This window comes from Malaclemys terrapin, chromosome 10 (assembly GCF_027887155.1).
Source record: "Malaclemys terrapin pileata isolate rMalTer1 chromosome 10, rMalTer1.hap1, whole genome shotgun sequence".
NCBI classification, from domain to species: Eukaryota; Metazoa; Chordata; order Testudines; family Emydidae; genus Malaclemys; species Malaclemys terrapin.
Genome location: NC_071514.1, coordinates 41,722,558 through 41,738,263, shown reverse-complemented (window position 1 = coordinate 41,738,263; position 15,706 = coordinate 41,722,558). Strand labels below are relative to the sequence as shown.

Genomic DNA, 15,706 nt, shown 5'->3' with positions numbered 1-15,706 from the left:
ACACTGAGGTACCATGCAAAAAGCAGCGATATTCAAGGAAAAGTTATGGATACAAGCATCAAATATTTAAACAGGTAAAAATCTCACTCCTTTCAAATACAGAGGATTTAAAACCACATCAGTGAAGAGCCTATTTGTAAAGCAAACATACTTAGCTTCCTCCACCACTTCCACCTCGGCCTGTGCTGTGATTGGTGCATTGGAGTGTGCCCCTGTTGGGTCGTCAACATTTAGTTCTCCGTTGGTCGAACTGACCACCTGAAACACAAAACAAAAGCAGCTAGGAATGAAGTCTCTTGGCAGGGTTAATCAGCAGCTCACAATTGAGTGATAGGTCTGTCCTGACAATGGATGCTGTAGGAAGAACATGTAAAACCTACAGCATGAATACAAGGCACTTTCTACTGTTGACGCCTTCCTCCTGGCCACGGTACACTCTCCTAGAAGTCTGTAGAATTCAATGAGACTTCCCACAACAGTGATTGAGTGCCGAAGTAGGCCTGTTCTCTACAATACGTTCTTGACCGTGCTTGTTTTAATGGATCAAATGATGGGACTTCCACCACTTCCTTTGGGAGGCTGTGCCACAATCTGTCTCTTGTATTCAAACTAATTTTTCTTCGTTTCATCCCATGACTCCTACTTCCACCCTTGTAACATCTGGTTATATGGTACATTTCTGCTGAATATTTTCCTCCAACTCTTTTACATCAGATTTTTCGAAAGTCACCAACTTCTGAGTCCCAAGCTTTTGACTCCCAGCAGCTGGGAATCAGCTGAAGAGCTCAACGCAAAATAGGTCTAAGGGTTTTGACACTAGGTAACAAGATATCTTGTGGAGACAAAATGGATTCCTTAGCACTTGGATACCAAACTGATAGAGGCACCACCTGAATATGGTCCACTAGTAGCCTGAGTGTCAGTAACTCCTCCGCCCTAGTCACTGCCACTGATGGCAGAGGAACTGATTTGGGAACATACTCTACCTCATTTTCCTCAGAGAAGTGAATTATTTTGCTTAAAATAATTTTCTTGTGGCAAGGTGTGCACTTGAACTCTAATTTCCATTTCCCTCAATATAATTCACATCATAGGCCGCTCAACAATTCTCACCATTGGTGGTTTTAAAGCACCCAGTTCTCCAGCTCCTAAGAGTCCGAGATACTGTAGCCAGGAGAACAAGGAGGAGGTTCTGAGAAACCCAGTCACCATACTACAGCAACTGCAACTATGACGACAATGACTATGGAACAGGTTCACTGAAGACCAGACTGTAGCTACTCTGGTTGGCCTTCCACACTCATCTGGAAAGCACCAGGGACTCTTGAGTACTACTGAAAACCTTTACAACTGCAGATTCTTGAAGTGACTGCACATCCTGGCCACGTGGTGAATGATGTATGGTTGCTCCCACTCCTATTACCCTGTTAGAAGGCAAAGACAAAGTACCATGCATATCACTTGCTATTATCCCACATTTAGGAAGAGTTAGAGACCGAAATTGTAATGGTGATAACTAAGTCGGGGAAGCAGTATGGCCTACGCTGCTGTCAGATGTCAGGACTCATGGTGTTACCAGGTACTCCCTGTTGGGCTAGGATGACCTGAGCACCAGAAATATTGGAGCGGGGGAGAAGGAAGCCAAAATTGTAGCAGTTCTTAAAGGTGGCTTGGTATTTATTTTATCCATATAGATACCCATTTCCCTGTAAGTTCTCCATGTTGTGTGTGCCCCAAGTGTCCTTTTTCTCTCTGGGAAATGTTTATAGGGTGGCTGGCCCCACCCAGCCTGTGCCCAAACACTTCCAAATTCAGTACCTTTCCCAAGTGTTGCTTCTCCTCAGCTGTTGACCCTGGTGCTGTTTACACCTTCATTAGTGTTGCCTCTTCCGCTGCTACTCTGGAATGAGCTGATTTATGTAGGGCCTCAGCCCCCACTGTGCCCCGAAAGATTTTGCTAAGGTTAACCCTTTACCCCCAATCGGATATTGCAGATTATGTATTCCTTATGCTACCTGATCTTAAACCAAACTTTGCACCCTTGATAATCTGTACGTTATTCCCTAATAACCAGAAACTTCTATGCTCAAACTCTGTTCACTTTTTTTTTTTAACATCATCTTAATGAAATTTTTAATGTTAATTGAAGCCATCCCCTAGTTGTAATTTCTAGGGGCATGTCTACACGACAAACTTTTGCTGATGCAAGCGACATTGACATAAAGTTAGCAAGTTAGCATCTTGCTTGTGCAGGTGCATACTTGGCACTTGCGTTGTCACCGCACATATTCACCAGGAGTGCTTGTGTCAAAGCACAGTGCGGTGTACCATGCGATGCAGCATCCCACTGGGCAACTCGCCACCTTCCAGTGCACTGTCTTTTTTTTTTGGAAGTTTTGGCAATGCATGGTGGGCCAGAAATGAGTTCCGCAGCAGTGACTGGGAGCAAGGGGGTCAAGTTCTCATCATGCAACTTTCTCCACCCCAAAATGTCACCTCTATCCCGTAATTTTTGCACCTATTTTGAAAATCACATGAACCCATGCGTGACTCATCACTGACTGCCACCTGTGAGAGAAGCATGCAGCGTGCACAACTCTGTACTTTTGCCATGAGTGTGTTGCAAACACAGGACATTCTGATCCTTCAGTATTTACAGGCGCAAGAAGAGCCACGGGAAACATGATGATTTCCTGGAGGTCAGATTGCTGTAGGACATAGTGAGAACCAATTCAAGATTGTTGGTTGTGCTCAAGGAGCAGCTGCCAACAGTGGAATACCACTTCTGGGCCCAAGAACTGGGCACTGGCTGGTGGAATCACATGTAACGTAGGCGTGGGATGATGGCTGCAGAACTCTCGGATGTGCAAGGATCTATGTGCCAAACCTGCCCCACCCCTCCAGCACAGAGACACCGAAATGAGAGCTGGACTGACAGTGGAGAAGCGAGTGATGATGGCACTGTGAAAACCTGCCACAGTGGAGTTGGAAAAGCCACTGTGGGGCCATTTTCATGCAAATGTGCAAGCCCATTAATCATCTCCTGTTATCATAGAAATGTAGTACTGGAAGGGAGCTTGAAAGGTCATCGTGTTCAGACCACTGCCTTCATAGCAGGACCAAGTACTGTCCCGGAGAGATTATTTTGCACCAGATCCCTAAATGGCCCCCTCAAGGATTGAACTCACAACCCTAGGTTTAGCAGGCCAATGCTCAAACCACTGAACTATCCCCCCGGCTCATGAATCTGTACACTGGCCACTTGGACAGCACCATGGAAAGATTCAACTATTGGCTCAGCAGGTGCCGAATGATAGTTGAATGCACTTTTGGTAGACTGAAAGGAGGATGGCATGGCTTACTCAAAAGACTGGATCTCTGTGAGAAAAATATCCCAATGGCTATAGCTACCTGTTGTGTCCTGCACAATATCTGTGAGGCAAAGGGGAAAAGTTGCCGTTGGGGTAGAGGTGGAGCAGCTGTCTGCTGAGTTTGAATAGTCCAATGCAAGGGCTATCATAACAGCTCAGTGTGCAGCTACATGGCTCAGGAAGGCTTTGAAAGAGCACTTTAACGGAAAGCCACAGTTGTGGTGGACTGTGCACTACCTAGGCCTGAAGTTTGGGGCCTCTTAGGAATTGTGTGGTGCTTGGTGCACACCTATGAACAGAACACTGACAAAGCACTGATTACTGCTGTGATGCTTGCTGTACATTTATGATTATTATGCTGTGTTTTGTCACTGACCCTGTGAGTTGTGTCCCAGTGTAAAAGTAAGTGGACGTCTTTGATACCACCAGTCATTCTGCAACATATGTTGGGAACTAATAAAGATGAATTATTTTCCAAACAATAGAGTTTTATTGAGTAACAAACGCACTTAAAAACTTCTGTGCATGTTAAAAGCAAATTAATAAATTTAGTAAGATTTTAATGTAACAGAATTTAACAAAAGGAAAGGAACATTTATGTCTATTTTGGTTACACACACATCATCTGTGGCTCTCACAGGTCAGTGTATGTGAAGCTTCGTTATCTTTACTGTCCCCTGATGTGCCATAGCAGGGGTAGGAATGTGGTCCCTGACGCCATGTAAAATATTTGGGGGGGTATAGGGAGATACTATACTGGTGTTCTCCATGGACTGCAAAGGGAGGCAAGCCTGGGACTGTTGAAACTGTAGATTCACAGGCGCCTGGATTATCTGTGTTTGCAGCAGAAGCCCCACTATAAACTGGTGCAACTTCCTCTGACTCCCAGGCCTTTCTCCTGTCAGCTCTTTCCTTCTCCAGGCTGTCTGCAATATTCATCCTCCAGGTCCTCTGCTTACAGCCTAGTGCAGCACCGACTTGCAGGATCTTGCTGAATATGTCATCTAAGTCCTCCTCTTTCTCCTCCTTATCTGACTCAGGCATTCTGAGAGTGTGGAGGGGATCCCCTGAAGGCTGCAATGGCAGCAGCTACAGATAAAACACAGAGGTTCCAAAAACAACGAGGAGTCCTTGTGGCACCTTAGAGACTAACAAATGTATTTGGGCATAAGCTTTCATGGGCTAAAACCCACTTCATCAGATGCGTGGAGTGAAAAAACACAGAAAGCAGTATAAATATTGCAGCACATGAAAAGATGGGAATTTCCTTACCAAGTGGGGGTCAGTGCTAATGAGGCTAATTCAATTAAGGTGGAAGTGGTCTATTCTCAACAGTTGACAATAAGGGGTGAATATCAAGGGAGGGAAAATTACTTTTGTAGTGCTAATGAGGCCAATGCAATCAAGGTGGATGTCACCCATTTCCAACAGTTCTAAAGTCACAACAAAAAGCGAAGGTTAAGATACAGAACTCCCTTCCTGTGCATGCCTGAAGTTTTAAACAAGACATGCTTATTGACACCTCTGCTTCGGAGTGCTTGTGCACAGCACCACGCACAGATCCTACCATGGTGACTATGGCCTGCCAGGGGTAAGGGAAATGAGGAAGGAATTGCTTGGTTGCATGAAATGATGAGTAACAGGACACTGGCACTGAATACTGGCACCTTTTCCACAGGTGGTGGTGATTTTAGCTGATATCACACTCCTGAGGGTAACAAAGGCACAGAGAACACAGCTGCTGCTGGCATCCTGAAGCCGCCCCAGCCTGTGTACTGCTAGCCTGTGTATTGCAATGGTGTCTGCTGAAGTTATCGTTGACTGGTGCAGGAAACCGTCCTACCGTGGAGGAAGAAATAAGGCTGCCATCCCTAGAAAACTGCTGGAGAGGATTGCAGAGGACCTCCATGAAAGTTTCATTGAAATCTCTTAGGAGGATTCAAGGGGCATCCCTAAATACATAAACTGCACTGCATGGTCCCCTGCCTAACTGTACAAAGGAATGAAAAGCAGATAACGGTACCTGGCTTAATTGTTTTGTTGCCTCTTCTAGTACCAGTAAATTAATGAAAAGTTGATAGCTGTGTCCTGCTAAGTTGGGGGTTCCAGCAGAGTAATGGGAAATAAATTTACACACTTTTTCTTTCCCTTCATTGGGCTCGCCCCTGATTGACTGCCAGGACTGGCCTGACTGCAGTGGAGTCAGAAACAGGTCTTGGGTCACAGCATAACTAGACCCCTCAGCCGCATGTCCCCCATCCTCCTTCTTGTCCTCGCTGTTCACGTCAGGGGCCTGTGACTCGGGCTCCTCAGAAGTATCCATGGTGGCGTGTGGGGTGGCGGTGGGGTTTCTGTCAAGTATGGCGTTATGTTCTTCATAAATGTGGCAGGTCTGTGGCTTCGCTCTGGATCAAAGGTCTCCCTGACCTTCTGGTATGCCTGCCACTGCTCCTTTGCTTTCACATGGCACTGCTGCTGATCCCTGTTATATTCCTTCTCCTGCATTCCTCGTGCAATCTGCTCAGAGACGGCCATGTTTCTACAGCTGGTCCATAGCTGTGCTTGCACAGCCTCTTCTCCCCACAGACCCAGGAGATCCAATATCTCCTCTCTACTTCAAGCCAGAGCCTGTCTGGAGCACGTAGCCAGCATGGTCAGCTGGGCAGTTGAACACAACAGTGGAGAGCTGCTAGATGTGCTTGCCAAGCTGGACAATCAGGAAAAGGCATTTTAAAAATCTGCAGGGCTTTAAAGGGTGTGTGTGTGGGGGGGCTTCCTGATCTCCGTGACTCCTGGGTAGTGAAGTTCACAATTGTGCCCAGAGCAGTCAGTGCCGGACATTGTGAAACAGCTGCTAGAGGACTCTTAGGGTCGACACAGATAATGCAGCATCTACATTCAAGCTACATCAACCTCAATAAGTCAACTATGGCTCAACACCGCTTAGAGAGGTGGTGTTACTATGTCGGCATAAAGGGAAGCCTATGGCCTGGTCTACACTACGAGTTTAGGTCAACTTTAGCAGCATTAAATCGAATTAAGCCTGGACACGTTCACACGACGAAGCCCTCTCTTTCGACTTAAAGGTCCCTTTAAACCAGTTTCTTACTCCACCTCCGACGAGGGGATTCGTGATAAAATTGGCCTTAGCGGGTCGGAATTGGGGTAGTGTGGATGGAATTAGACGTTATTGGCCTCTGTGAGCTATCCCACAGTGCTTCATTGTGACCACTCTGGACAGCACACTCAACTCAGATGCACTGACCAGGTAGACAGGAAAAGCCCCGCGAACGTTTGAATTTAATTTCCTGTTTGCCCAGCGTGGAGAGCACAGGTGACCATGCAGAGCTCATCAGCACAGGTAACCGTGATGGGGTCCCAGGATCGCAAAAGAGCTCCAGCATGGACCGAACAGGAGGTACGGGATCTGCTCGCCATATGGGGAGATGAATCAGTGCTAGCTGAACTCCGTAGCAGTAAAAGAAATGGCAAAATATTAGAAAAGGTCTCCAAGGCCATGAAGGACAGAGGCCATAACAGGGATGCACAGCAGTGCCGCGTGAAAATTAAGGAGCTACGGCAAGCCTACCACAAAGCCAGAGAAGCAAACGGAAGGTCCGGGGCAGAGCCGCAAACTTGCCGCTTCTACGCGGAGCTGCATGCCATTCTAGGGGGTGCAGCCACCACTACCCCAACCATGTTCTATGACTCCCTCACTGGAGAAACACACAGGGAAGAGGGTTCGGGGTATGAGGAAGATGAGGATGGAGGTAATGTAGATAGCTCACAGCAGCAAGGAAGCGGAGAAACCGGTTTCCCCAACAGCCAGGATATGTTTATCACCCTGGACCTGGAACCAGTAACCCCCGAACTCACCCAAGACCCTGAGGGCACACAGGGGACCTCTGGTGAGTGTACCTTTGTAAATATTACATATGGTTTAAAAGCAAGCGTGTTTAATGATTAATGATTAATTTGCCCTGGCAATCGCGGCCAGTACAGCTACTGGAAAAGTCTGTTAACGTGTATGGGGATGGAGTGGAAATCCTCCAGGGACATCTCCAGAAAGCTCTCCTTCATGTACTCCCAAAGCCTTTGCAAAAGGTTTCTGGGGAGGGCTGCCTTATCCCGTCCGCCATGGTAGGACACTTTACCACGCCAGGCCAGTAGCACGTAGTCTGGAATCATTGCATAACAAAGCATTGTAGCGTATGTCCCGGTGTTTGCTGGCATGCAGACAACATCCATTCCTTATCGCTCTTTGTTATCCTCAGGAGAGTGATATCATTCACGGTCACCTGGTTGAAATGGGGCGATTTTATTAAGGGGACATTCAGAGGTGCCCGTTCCTGCTCTGCTGAACAGAAATGTTCCCCGCTGTTAGCCACGCAGTGGGGGGGAGGGGTGAAGTGATCATCCCAGAGAATTGGGTGTGGAGGGGAAGGGGGGTTAGTTGGGTTTGTGCTGCATGTTAACCCGGAAACCGCAGCCCCTCCTTTTACATTGCAAACCCATTTTAAATGGCCAACCCAATTCATGCTTGATATGGGAAATGAGGGCGCTGCAGTTTGAAACCATTCCCACATGTTAAGAAGGTTAAAAATGTAGGGACGCATAGCTCCCGAATCGCCAGCCCACAGGCGCGGCAAACTGCTCCCATGGCTACGAGGCAGGAGTGACCTTCAATCCAGCGTTTGTGTTTGGGAAACTTATTTGGCTGATTTGATTGTACCCTCGCAGCTGGTGTTCACGCGCTCAAGAGATGGGTTTGTTATCTTATGTGCATGTATACTGCCTGGCTTTTCTATGCGCAAGATTTGTACCAATGAGAAGCGTTGTAAGCAGGGAAGTGTAAAGAATAAAAGCCCCAGGAAAAGTTCCTGGAGGTAGAGGGGCTTTTCGGCTACCACAGACCTGGCGTTCTGTTTCCTTTCCTGCGTCGTCACCACAGCTGGTGACCCCGACGTGACGACCCCGTACTCACCGGCTGGATACGCCGAGCGCGCCCGCGGCTGTTTGCCGCCCCTTATTCGTGAGTATGGGGGTCGAACTTTCCAGTGCCCAGAAGGAGCACACAAGAGAGTTCAAGATTACACGGCAGCGATCATGCATCGTTGTCCCGGTCGCTCATATTGAGGACCCCCTAAGGGAAATAGACCGCCAGTGCCCCTGGTATCCGGACTGCAGGTCGGTATGGCTTCTTGACTGGAAAACAGGTTGGAAACTTTGAGGGCATAGAGGAAGGAAAGGAGTAAGTAATTATAGACATGGGGATTTCAAATCCCCAGGATGATAACTGGAACGGTAAAATGTGTATGAGACAGAGTTTTTGTACCAAGGTGCAAAGCTCTCCTTTATTCTGCAGAATAAAGCAACTCCTCCTTATCCCTGTCTGGCTGTTATTGGCTCTCAGCCAGGTGGACCCGATATTTCGGTAACAGTTTCTGGTGACTCCGCCGGGACTCTCCTGGCTCGGACATTGGACTCCGGACGGCTGCGGCGAACTGGGAACGGCGCCAACGGGGTGTTTCACCCCTTTTCTCTGCTTCACCGCAGCCCCTGGGGTTCGTGCTCTGATAAGGTGAGTCCTAATAGGATAAGGAGACACTCTCTGGTAAAACCCTCTAAGGATAGCTCTTTGAATTATATGTTAAGTAAATGGCCTTTACCCGGTGTTTAAAAAGAAATAGTTACACCTTGTGTAGAAATTGATGTGGCTAGTGTTGTGGAAATTGAACTGTGGAAAACATGTGCAGTATATATTGTAGTAGAGGTGTAAGAAATGCAAACCTACCAATATAGGTTGTGTTGTCTTGTTCAGATCACTGTAAAGAAGTAAAAGGCAATCAAAAGTCCGGGAAAGTTAATTGTGTCCCTTTTTAAGTAAGAATCTTTAAGCCGTGGATAGCTTTGGATCTGGAAGCAAGCCAGAAAGCATCTGTATTAATGCAATTTTCTAACTAATAAGGTAGTAGCCACTGAAACCTGGGCTGCATATGAAACAAATACAAGGAAATATGTGGTGATTTCTCTGTTTTGCCTAAAATCAACAAGAGTATGTGTATATAAAGGAAATATTTTAAGTAATGACTGACTGCCCAGAAGGGGTAGACCTCGGTTCTTTTGTCTTTCAGATCATCAGAGAAAACGGATGCCAGCTGAATAGCATTCGATGTACCATGCATTTACTGGTACAATAGGAATTATTTTTGTGTTCTTTGTCCTGTCTTGTGATGTTTGTCTTGTGGCCAGAATTGTTGGATTTAATATTTTCATAGGACAGTCTAGCTCAAATTTAAATAGAAGGGTTAAATCAAAAAGCAGATACTTGTTTTATTCATTTTGAAATACAAAGTGTTTGGATAAATCAGGAAAATGTGATATACTAAAGTCTGATATATTTGCTTAAGTAAGAAAAAGAAACTTCATTGGCCAGATTTTTAATTGCAAAATTGTTGTTAAAATTTGCATACCAACAGTCTTTGGAAACAAGGACATGGAAGGTTAACCCACTCCCCATATTGCCCATGGGATCCTTCTAGCTACCTCAGATTTCTAGCCAGAGGGCTGGGGAGGGAGGAAAGCGATTAGACACCTGAGGTTGTACCGAGTGAACTCCTCAAAAGTGGGTGTGCTTGTCCCGGTTTGTTGCTCCAAAGCTCTGTAATAAAGTTATTTTACTGGAAGGGTGTACATGGCATACATTGAATAATAAGACTAATGTACTGTATAATGGCAATGTGTATGCGTTCATTGTTGGAAAAAAGTGTATAAGTGAAGAGTGAAAGTTTCCTTTGTAGGTTAAAAGAAGCCGAGAAAGGGAGAAGAGGAAAAAGCACGGAATGAGTTAACTGAGGAAAAAATAGCTAGCAAGCTCAGTCCAAAGATAAGACCTGGCTGACAGCCACGAAAAGGGGGGGCCTGAATGTGCCCAAGCAACTGAGATTTGTAAAACACTGCCAGGCACTAATTAAATGTATTAGGTTTTTTTCTCACAGATAAAAGAAGTGCTACCCAAAGACCCTAGCAGCCCTGCCGTTTATTGAAACAAGGAAACGGAGTCTATGTAAAGTCCATCAACGAAAGACTGCTTTGGCTCCACACTGGAAAGGCCCTTTCCAAGTCCTGTTAACCACCAACACTGCTGTGAAGTGCCAAGGACTGCCCACCTGGACCCATGCTTCTCACTGCAAAAAGACCCCTCCACCTGGAGAGGATTCTCCAGCTGCTAATCAGCCTATTTCTCCTGCTAGCTCTGCTGTGCCTCCTGGACAGCAGGGAAAGAGAACAAGGTGAAGTGCTAGTAACCTCTCCCTTGTCCACTGACAGACCTACTGTTGCTTTGAATTTTTCTAAAAGAAGCAAAACCATTACAGGGTGATGTGCTAGTAACCTCTCCCCTACATGATGCTAAACCACACTGTTTCAGGAAAAGAGAAGAAGGAACACTTGCTTAATTGAAACCATAAAGTCCAGGAATTCCTGACTACAAAAGACATTAAGAACTGGCCCTGGTGAAGAAACAAAGAATTATACCCTAGCAGAAAGAAACTTGTGGGACCCATGCTTGGGAACGTGGTATTGATTAGATTTTAAGGTTTATTTTACAGGCTGTGCCCTGTGTTTTGGATAAGTCCTTCAGCATGTATTGCCCTCCCTAATTGGATTTTAAATGATAAGTACCAAAGGCACCTTGTTGCCATTGCCCCTGCCATCTCCTCTATTACACTATTACCCCTGTAACACATCCAAATACAGACAATGACCCAGAAGTTGCTGACAGAGATGGTATTGAATATCACTGAGGCTGGGAAGGCATTGCAGTGGGATCTAGCATGTTCAGAAATTCAGGATTTCCTGAATGACTAGCTAATGGCCATTCGGAATGATCTAGAGCATCAGGCTTGGCCCACTGCCCTTACAGACACATCAGGAGTACCATCTGATCTGTGGCATGAAGACATACTTGGAGACTTTCTGGGTGGAAGTGCAGACGTTCTCAGTGCTCCTTCCAAGCATATGGACCGGTTGAGGGGGTGTGGGCTCTCACATACCGAATCCTGCCGGGTCCATAGGGAGGATGCATGTGGGATTGGGTAATTCACCAAGACATCTGGGAAATTAGACTACCTGGTATGCCCAATTGATTTTAGTAAGTGCTCCGGAGATTACATCTGACATTTGGATGGGGTTAGGGAGTCAATGGACATTTTGGCCGTTAGAACCCCCACAGCTTCAGTGTATATGTAAACTGAAGCCAGGAGAAGTAGTCACTGTCTATGACTACGTTTGCTGGAAGGGTAGTGGACAAGGAACTACCCTGACAGGACACTTACTCTTTTAAGCTAATGATAGCTGTGTGTATGTTAAAGCCTCCACATTGCAAGACATACATTTTAATCTCATTACCACTGCAGGCAATCATATTATTTACTGGCCTGCAGATAGAGTTTTTCAAGTAGCCCTTAGGTTCCAGATACCCTTTAATTGGACTAGTTTAGTATCTGATTTCAGAATTTGTTTTCACTGTTACCAGAGATTCCGAAAATCTCTGAAGTACAAGGGCAAATTCACATGCTTTATAATATATATTAAGTTGAAAAGTATGCTTTCCAGACAGCTTATAGAGTATCCATTTTATGTACTAAGTAGGATGTATTGTGCTTTATGATTAAGATTGTACAACAGCCCCATTATATTATTGTTATGGGAATGTTATTGCTTGTGTTGCTATTAGTTAGCTTAGGATTATGTTATTATTGTTGTAAAAGACGTAATAATAGTAATACCTTTCATGTTTATGCTAATCATGCATTGTCATTACATCCAATCAGAACCCCTAAGATTGAAGCATCTGATGTAGAATTTGAAGTCCAGGGCTTAATGCAAATAGAGATTTAAGAATGTTTGTTGTACTAGAAGTAAAACAAAAAAGGGGGGGGGGGTCGTGGAAGCAGAGAAAGAACTGTCAGAAAAGAACTGCTATGCATGACAGTTTGTTAGTAAGAGTCAGGCTAACTGTAACCCTGATAACGCGAGATTTGTAGAAGCGAGGATTGTGAGAGGCGGGTGAGAAAGTACTGTGTGAGAAGTTATTGTGACCTTGTGTAGATAAGGTCTAGAAAATATTGTATGTTGGCAAGAGTCAAAACAAGTAAGGAATTAAGATATCAAGATGGCCTATGTATAACAAAATGCAGCTGTCCCTTATTATTTCTGTAATGAAAAGTATAAATGCAAGGTCTGTTAAGTACCTGCCTTGTTCCTGTTTGCAAACCACTCAATTTGCAATAATAGAGTATTGATTAGGTATAGCTTTATACCCCCTTTGTAGCAAATTATGCCAATAATACTTGTGCCAAAGTAGTTAATTGTTTTACTTACAAACCCCGTGGGGGGTGTTTGGCAATTGGTCAAGCCTTATGGGATTGGCGTTTTGCTTTGCTGTTTTGCTTAGTGTATACCTAATCTAGTGACATTGTGTATGCTACCCTGCGAAAGTGTTTTGTTTAAACACCGCATCTATAAAATAAAACAGGGGGGGATGTAGGGACGCATAGCTCCCGAATCGCCAGCCCACAGGCGCGGCAAACTGCTCCCATGGCTACGAGGCAGGAGTGACCTTCAATCCAGCGTTTGTGTTTGGGAAACTTATTTGGCTGATTTGATTGTACCCTCGCAGCTGGTGTTCACGCGCTCAAGAGATGGGTTCGTTATCTTATGTGCATGTATACTGCCTGGCTTTTCTATGCGCAAGATTTGTACCAATGAGAAGCGTTGTAAGCAGGGAAGTGTAAAGAATAAAAGCCCCAGGAAAAGTTCCTGGAGATAGAGGGGCTTTTCGGCTACCACAGACCTGGCGTTCTGTTTCCTTTCCTGCGTCGTCACCACATAAAAAAGCCAAAAGACTGTGGCTTACCGTGGCTGCCTGCAAGCCGAATCTGTTGCCTGGCATTGCGTGAGTGATCTCTCACACGAAACCGGCAGGCCCTCACTATAAGAGGAAAAATGCGACCCTGTAACGAAAGAGTGTACCCACTGTTCTCTAAAATGTGTCTTTTTTAACCACCTCTCCCTTCTCCTCCACCAGCTGCAAATGTTTCTCCTTCACAGAGGCTAGTGAACATTAGAAAGAGACAACGGAGGATGCGGGACGATATGTTCACGGAGCTCCAGATGTCCTCCCACGCTGATAGAGCACAGCAGAATGCGTGGAGGCAGTCAATGTCAGACATCAGAAAAGCAAAATATGAACGTGAGGAGAGGTGGCGGGCTGAATCGTGGGATGAACAGAGCAAGTTGCGGGCTGAAGATGATAGGTGGCGTCAGCTTGCAGACAGAAGGCAAGAGTCGATGCTCCGGCTGCTGGAGCATCAAACTGATATGTTCCAGCGTATGGTTGAGCTGCAGGAAAGGCAGCAAGAGCAGAGACCGCCGCTACAGCCCCTGTGTAACCAACAGCCCTCCTCCCCAAGTTCCATAGCCTCCTCACCCAGACGCCCAAGAACACGGTGGGGGGGGTGGGGGCCTCAGGCCACCCAGTCACTCCACCCCAGATGATTGCCAGAACATCAGAAGGCTGGCCTTCAATAAGAGTTAAAGTTTTAAAATGCAGTGTGTCCTTTTCCTTCCCTCCTCCCCCACCCATCCCGGGCTACCTTGGCAATTATCCCCCTAGTTGTGTGATGAATTAATAAAGAATGCATGAATGTGAAGTAACAATGACTTTATTGCCTCTGCAAGCGGTGCTCGAAGTGGGGAGGGGAGGGTGGGGTGGTTGGTTTACAGGGAAGTAGAGTGAACCGTGTGTGTGTGTGTGGGGGGGGCGCGGAGGGTTCATCAAGGAGAAACAAACAGAAGTTTCACACCGTAGCCTGGCCAGTCACAAAACTTGTTTTCAAAGCTTCTCTGATGCGCACCGCGCCCTGCTATGCTCCTCTAACCGCCCTGGTATCTGGCTGCGTGTAATCAGCGGCCAGGCGATTTGCCTCAACCTCCCACCCCGCCATAAATGTCTCCCCCTTACTCTCACAGATATTGTGGAGCGCACAGCAAGCAGCAATAACAATGGGGATATTCTTTTCGCTGAGGTCTGAGTGAGTCAGTAAGCTGCGCCAGCGCGCTTTTAAACGTCCAAATGCACATTCCACCACCATTCTGTACTTGCTGAGCCTGTAGTTGAACAGGTCCTGACTCCTGTCCAGGCTGCCTGTGTATGGCTTCATGACCCATGGCATTAAGGGGTAGGCTGGGTCCCCAAGGATCATGATAGGCATTTCAACATCCCCAACGGTTACTTTCTGGTCCGGGAAGAAAGTCCCTTCCTCCAGCTTTCGAAACAGAGCAGAGTGCCTGAAGACACGAGGATCATGTACCTTTCCCGGCCATCCCACGTTGATGTTGGTGAAACGTCCCTTGTGATCCACCAGGGCTTGCAGCAGCATTGAAAGTACCCCTTGCGGTTTATGTACTCGGTGGCTTGGCGCTCCGGTGCCAAGATAGGGATATGGGTTCCGTTTATGGCCCCACCACAGTTTTGGAATCCCATTGCAGCAAAGCCATCCACTATGGCCTGCATGTTTCCCAGAGTCACTACCCTTGATATCACCAGGTCTTTGATTGCCCTGGCAACTTGGATCACAGCAGCCCCCACAGTAGATTTGCCCACTCCAAATTGATTCCCGACTGACCAGTAGCTGTCTGGCGTTGCAAGCTTCCACAGGGCTATCGCCACTTGCTTCTCAACTGTGAGGGCTGCTCTCATCCTGGTATTCTGGCGCTTCAGAGGGATAGCTCAGTGGTTTGAGCATTGGCCTGCTAAACCCAGGGTTGTGAGTTCAATCCTTGAGGGGGCCACTTGGGGATCTGGGGCAAAATCAGTACTTGGTCCTGCTAGTGAAGGCAGGGGGCTGGACTCGATGACCTTTCAAGGTCCCTTCCAGTTCTAGGAGATGGGATATCTCCATTTATTTATTTATTTATTTATTCAGGGCAGGGGAAAGCAAGTCACAAAGTTCCATTAAAGTGCCCTTACGCATGCGAAAGTTTCGCAGCCACTGGGAATCATCCCACGCCTGCAGCTTGATGCGGTCCCACCAGTCTGTGATTGTTTCCCGTGCCCAGAATCGGCGTTCCACCCCATGAACCTGCCCCAGTAACACCCATGATTTCCACATTGCTGGGGCCTGTGCCTTGTGAGAGGTCTATGTCCATGTCAATTTCCTCATCACTCTCGTCGCCGCGCTGCAATCGCCTCCTCGGCTGGTCCAGGTTTCGCTTTGGCATCTCCTGGCTCTGCATATCTTCCTGGACAATGCACTTGGTGTTCATAGTGC

At 46.6% G+C, this 15,706-nt stretch overlaps 1 protein-coding gene and 1 long non-coding RNA gene across 3 annotated transcripts in view; one reads left to right on the top strand and one right to left on the bottom strand.

Annotated features, from left to right (window-relative positions):
- Positions 1-15,706, bottom strand: part of CSNK1G1 (casein kinase 1 gamma 1) — a 330,992-nt gene that overhangs the window by 13,047 nt on the left and 302,239 nt on the right. For both annotated transcript variants that reach the window (XM_054041786.1, XM_054041787.1), the window contains one exon: positions 152-258. In XM_054041786.1, the coding sequence (XP_053897761.1) occupies positions 152-258 (107 nt within the window). The remainder of the gene's footprint in view (positions 1-151; positions 259-15,706) is intronic.
- Positions 7,873-13,224, top strand: LOC128844245 (uncharacterized). The gene is made up of 2 exons (XR_008446452.1): positions 7,873-8,622; positions 10,370-13,224. It is a non-coding gene; the product is annotated as an uncharacterized LOC128844245 (long non-coding RNA).